Here is a 6040-nt window from a genome sequence, read left to right on the forward strand (position 1 = left end):
GGTCCGTGGAGTACAGCAAGAAGGAAACTCCTTGGCTGAGCTCACACGATGCTGACTCCGAGGGGCCGGAGCCAGTGTTCGGTGAAGAGTCCGGCTTCATGATGATTGTCGGTGACACTACTTCCTCTGGCTCTCCCGTACTAGTCTCAATAGCTGCAGAGAGTTCGGCGGGCTCGGACATCCCGTCTTCGGACCTGGTGACGCGCTTCGAATTTAATGCCAGAGCGAAGGTTGGAGCCGCGAACCCTTGGAAGATCCAATCTCCTCGGATATCAGTGACATTATCCAGATTTCCCAAACTAATCTGGCGACCTAGGGCGTAGCTGTCGATCTTCTCTAGATGGCCAAGCGAGTTGGCCTACAGTGCAAAGCCGCCGAACACAAAGATCTGGCCGGGGAGGAAGACCTCCCTTAGGGCAGCATTGTTGTAGATGAACGATGGAGCCATCGAGCCTTCTGTCGACGGCACAGTGGAACTCTCAATGAAAGCACCAATGTTGGTGTCAAAACCGGCAAATCTCGGGTAGGGGTCCCGAACTGTGCGTCTGAGGATCGAAGGTAACAGGAGACAGGGACACGGTGTTTACCCAGGTTCAGGCCCTCTTTATGGAGGTAATACCGTACTTCCTGCTTGATTATCTTGGATGAATATGGGGTTTACAAGAGTTGATCTACCTCGAGATCGTAATGGCTAAACCCTAGATGTCTAGCCTGTATGATTATGATTGCCCTCTATGGACTAAAACCGTCCGGAGGGAGCTAGGGTTGCACAGAGTCGGTTTACAGAGAAAGGAATCTTCATATCCGAATGCCAAGCTTGCCTTCCATGCAAAGGAGAGTCCCATCCGGACATGAGAAGAATTCTTCTATCTTGTATCTTCATGGCCCATTAGTCCGGCCCACGTCACATAGCCTGGACGCCCGAGGACCCCTTAATCCAGGACTCCCTCACTGGCCCTCGCCGATTTCGTGGCGGAGTGGAAAGACACCAATGAGGAGGAGCACCATGAGTACAAGTCCCTCCTACCTGGGGATGAGGCGCCGGTTGGTTGGACCATGCACTTCGATGGCGCCCTCTCCACGCAGGGCGCGGGGGCAGGAGTCGTGCTCGTCTATCCAGCCAACGACAAGCTTCATTATGCCGTCCAGCTACGCTTTCAACACGGCGAGAAGGTCTCCAACAACACCGCGGAGTACGAGGGCTTGATCGCCGGTCTCAAGGCCGCCTCTGCCTTGGGAATCAAACGCCTCACCATCAAGGAATAGAGGCCCATGGATGAGCACATAGCCGCCTACCTGGAGGAGGTATGTAAGCTCGAGAAACATTTTCTGAGTTTAGAGTTGTAGCACGTCCCGCTCGGCATCAGTAAGGAGGCTGGCGACATTGCCAAGCGGGTGTCCTACCGTCAGGCCCAAGGCCCTAGTGTCTTCGAAGAAAGGCTCTTCGCGCTGTCGGTCGTGCCCCCCGCCACCGGCACGACGCTACTCCATGAAGAGCTTCCGCCCGTGCCACTCACAAGCGCGCCGGACTGCGGCCCGGCCTCCAGGGCCCATTTGTTGCTGGCGCTGGAGCCTCAGGCGGGTAGGTGGGTCACGGAGTTCAAGGACTACTTGCTTCACGACACCTTGTCGGAAGAAGATGCAGAGGTAGAGCGCGTGGCCTGGCAAGCCACAGCTTATTGCCTACAAGACGACGAACTGTACCGCAAGCGCCCCAATAACGTCTCGTTGCGGTGCATTTCAGAGGAGCAAGGATGCGAGCTACTAGCTGACATCCATGGGGGAGATTGCGGGCATCATTCCTTGTCGCGCACCCTCATGGGTAAGGTGTTCTGCAGCGGGTTCTACTGGCCCACGGTGCTCCACGATGCCACCGAGCTAGTCTGGTCTTGCGAGGCTTGCCAGTTCCACGCCAAGCAAATCCATCAGCCTATGCAAGGACTTTAGACAATTCCACTCTCGTGGCCCTGCACAGTATGGGGGCTGGACATACTTTGCCCTTTCCCTCACACAGCGGGCGGTTATCGCTACCTCTACGTCACCATCGACAAGTTCACCAAGTGGGAGGAGGTGGAGCCCATGCGCACCATCCCGGCAGGCTCGGCCGTCAAGTTCATCAGAGGCCTCGTGAGCCTGTTTGGAGTCCCCAACCGCATCATCACTGATAATGAATCCTAGTTCATGAGCGGCCTCTTCAGGTCATATTGTGCTAACCTTGGAATGCAGATATGCTACACTTCAGTGGAGCACCCGCAGACCAATGGCCAGGCGGAGCACGCCAACGCGGAAGTCCTCAGGGGCCTCAATACCAAGAGCTTCAAGAAGAAGCGTGAGGCTTGCGGCAAGGGCCGGCTCGATGAGCTGCAGTCCGTGATGTGGTCCATCCGCACCACTACAAACGAAGCCCATCGGTGAGACCCGTTTCTTCCTCATCTACGGGGCTGAGGCAGTCCTCCATCCGAGCTCAAGTATGGTTCCCCACGAGTCCTGGCATTCGATGAGGTGCGCCCGGGCGATTTGTGGGGAGCCGGCCTCGTGCTCCTTGAGGTGGCCCGTCGTGAGGCCGCCCCTCGCACCGCAAGGTACCAGCAGGCTTTGTGGCGCTACCACAGCCGCAAGATCCGCCCCGCACTCTAGAAGCCGGAGACCTCGTCTTGAGGCGAGTCCTCTCCAGGGAGGGCCTCCACAAGCTCTCGTCCATGTGGGAAGGCCCTTTCAGGGTTATCCACGTCTCCAGGCCAGGCGCCGCACGCCCGGAGATGGTGGATGGGGTTCCTGTGCAGAACGCCTGGAACATCGAGCACCTTCGCAAGTTCTACCCGTGACCCTCTCACGTAATAATGAGGCGGGCTGTACAGTGTCGTATCACGAGTTTCGGCAAAACCCTCAAGGTTCGAACACTGGGGTGCGCACGAAGGTTTCCTCCCTACCGATCCACGTCCTAACTAGCTAAGATCACAAGAATGGATTCGTCGAACTCACAACACAAGGGACACAAGATTTATACTGGTTCGGGCCACCGTTGTGGTGTAATACCCTACTCCAGTGTGGTGGTGGTGCATTGCCTCTTGGGCTGATGATGAACAGTACAGGGGGAAGAACAGCCTCCTGAGGCTGAGGTGTTCTTGTGCTCGATGTGTGGCTAAGGATTAGGCGAGATGCCTCTCTATCAGTTATCTCCTACTGTGGTGGCTAGTCCTATTTATAGAGGCCCTGGTCCTCTTCCCAAATATTGAGCGGGAAGGGAGCCAACAACGGTCAATTTGAAAGGGGACAACTAGTACAGCTTATCCTGACAAAAGTAGTCTTCGCCTCCAAAAGGCTCTCGTGGTGACGCCGTCTTGGGATCCATGGTGACCTCCGTCTTGCCGTCCTACTGGTCTTGGTCTCGTTGCACCGATATGGAAACCTTTGCTTGATGCCTCGGTACTCCGCACCTGCGCTTGCCTCCTTAGCACCAAAGAGGAAACAAGGACGCCACGTACGCTGGCGCCCGCCTGGTCTCGATCATCATGGCTCACGTCACGAGGACCTCGCGAGATTTGCCTTGCCTTGATCTCTCCGCCCCTCGTGAGCCTGCCTGGCAAGGCCGCTCCTGAGGAGGTTTTGCATCGTCCGCCTCGCGAGGCTTGGCCCCTCGCGAGGGTCTTGAATGCCTTGTTGATGAAGATGGGCCGTACAGGCCTGCTTGCACAGCCACGCCGTGGACCGCAGGCAGGCAAATCTGGGGACCCCCTTTCCCAGAACGCCGACATACAGGCCCCGAGTCTACCGGGGCGCCGCCCCACCGCCTCGCGGGAGCTCCCACCCATGCCCAAGTGGAAGCCCCATGCTCCGCGCTGGCGGAACGATCGAACAACGATCCCATGCCCAAGTGGAGGCCCCATGCTCCGCGCTGGTGGGAAGACCAATGAAGGTGCCAGACGCGGTAGCCTTTTTCTTTTTGCTTGTAAGCAAGTTTGGAGTTTCTCTAAGTAAAGACTGTGGTTTTAGCGTCTTCTTTATGAAAGGAATTTGTTTTCTTGCCGCATTTTTCCGGGTTTCGTTCTTTTTAGCGGCTACGCATGCCCGGAGCCTCTCTCATGAGCTTGGCACGAGCGGGGGCTGGGCTTGTTGCTCACGCTCGGATCAGTCCCGGTGGCATTAAGAGCCCAAGTAGTCGGGCCCGGGGCCGTGGGCCTGCACCCGCGCGCATCACCCCACCAAGGCCTTGGTGTCCAGTATCCTCGCGCGACGCTCATGAGCGAGCCAACGAGCACGCGCTGCCCCCCCCCCCCCGAGCTTTTCGCCACAGGAGCGCTCGCTAGCCCCAGCGCTCTCACCTCCTGGCCTTGTCGAGGCGCCGTGTCTCGATAATCCACAAGTATAGGGGATCAATTGTAGCCTCTTTCTATAAGTAAGAGTGTCGAACCCAACGAGGAGCTAAAGGTAGAACAAATATTCCCTCAAGTTCTATCGACCACCGATAATACTCTACACACGCTTAACGTTCGCTTTACCTAGAACAAGTATGAAACTAGAAGTACTTTCTAGGTGTTGTTGGATAAGTTTGCAAGATAATAAAGAGCGCGTAAATAAAAACTAGGGGCTGTTTAGATAAATAAATAACTAAGTTAGTTTTAGTAGAGAGATTTTTGTCACGAGAAAGTTATTTGTCCCTAGGCAATCGATAAATAGACCGGTAATCATTACTGCAATTTTATTTGAGGGAGAGGCATAAGCTAACATACTTTCTCTTATTGGATCATATGCACTTATGATTGGAACTCTAGCAAGCATCCGCAACTACCAAAGATCATTAAGGTAAAACCCAACCATAGCATTAAAGTATCAAGTCCTCTTTATTCCCATACACCATGACCCACTTATCCGTGTTTGTGTTTCAGTCACTCACGCAACGCAGACAATAAGCAAACCATGAACATATTGCAAACCCTACCGCAGGGATCCCTCACGCTTGCGCGACATGGAGAGCACCAAAGGACGGCACCAATAATAAAACATGCAACTCAAACCAATCACGATCATCAATTAACCCATAGGACAAAACGGATCTACTCAAACATCACAGGATAGCCATACATCATTGGGAAATAATATATAGCGTTGATCACCATGTTTAAGTAGAGATTACAGCGGGTAAAAGAGGAGTTTCACCGCTGCATAGAGGGGGGGGGGAAGAGTTGATGATGACGGCGATGAAGTTGTTGGTGTAGATTGCGGTGACGATGATGGCCCCGGCGGTGTTCCGGCGCCACCGGGAGAGAGGGGGAGAGAGCCCCCCTTCTTCTTCTTCCTTGACCTTCTCCCTAGATGGGAGAAGGGTTTCCCCTCTGGTCCTTGGTCTCCATGGCATGGGAGGGGCGAGAGCCCCTCCGAGATTGGATCTGTCTCTCTGTCTCTCTCTATTTCTGCGTTCTCTGATTCTGCCCTTTCACTGTTTCTTATATAACCGGCGATCCGTAACTCCGATTGGGCTGAAATTTGAACACGATTTTTATCCGGATATTAGCTTTCTTGCGGCGAAAGAAGGGCAACAACCACCTTACTGGGTGTCCACAAGGGTCAGGGGCGCGCCTGCCCCCCTGGGGGGCGCCCCCTGCATCGTGACCCCCTCGGGCATCGTCTCGCGTTGATTCCACTTCCCAAAATTCACATATAATCCAAAAAAAATCTCCGTCAGCTTTTATCCCGTTTGGACTCTGTTTGATATGGATTTTTTGCGAAACAAAAAACATGCAACAAACTGGAACTAGCACAGGGCACTGGATCAATATGTTAGTCTCGAAAATAGTATAAAAAGTTGCCAAAAGTATGTAAAAGTTGTAGCATATTGGCATGGAACAATAAAAAATTATAGATACGACGGAGACGTATCAGCAACCCCAAGCTTAATTCATACTCGTCCACGAGTAGGTAAATGATAAAAAAGATAATTTTTGATGTGGAATGCTACCTAGCATAATCTTGATCATGTAATCTAATCATGGCATGAACATTAAGACACGAGTGATTCAAAGCAATAGTCTATCATTTGACA

At 53.5% G+C, this 6040-nt stretch overlaps 1 protein-coding gene across 1 annotated transcript; it reads left to right on the forward strand.

Annotated features, from left to right (window-relative positions):
• Positions 1-1272: 1272 nt before the first annotated feature.
• LOC109746198 (uncharacterized) lies at positions 1273-2415 on the forward strand. The gene is made up of 4 exons (XM_020305330.1): positions 1273-1305; positions 1348-1822; positions 2015-2127; positions 2227-2415. Exons 1-4 carry the CDS (start codon positions 1273-1275, stop codon positions 2413-2415), a joined length of 810 nt encoding a protein of 269 aa, XP_020160919.1.
• The last annotated feature ends 3625 nt before the right edge of the window (positions 2416-6040 follow it).

This window comes from Aegilops tauschii, chromosome 3 (assembly GCF_002575655.3).
Source record: "Aegilops tauschii subsp. strangulata cultivar AL8/78 chromosome 3, Aet v6.0, whole genome shotgun sequence".
NCBI classification, from domain to species: Eukaryota; Viridiplantae; Streptophyta; class Magnoliopsida; order Poales; family Poaceae; genus Aegilops; species Aegilops tauschii.

Bases quoted from the DNA above. Each gene is read 5' to 3' on its own strand.
- LOC109746198 (XM_020305330.1), top strand. From the start codon at position 1,273: ATGGATGAGCACATAGCCGCCTACCTGGAGGAG. The intron at 1,306-1,347 runs GTATGTAAGCTC...TTAGAGTTGTAG, and splicing joins TAGCCGCCTACCTGGAGGAG to CACGTCCCGCTCGGCATCAG. The intron at 2,128-2,226 runs GTGAGCCTGTTT...CTTGGAATGCAG, and splicing joins TCAAGTTCATCAGAGGCCTC to ATATGCTACACTTCAGTGGA.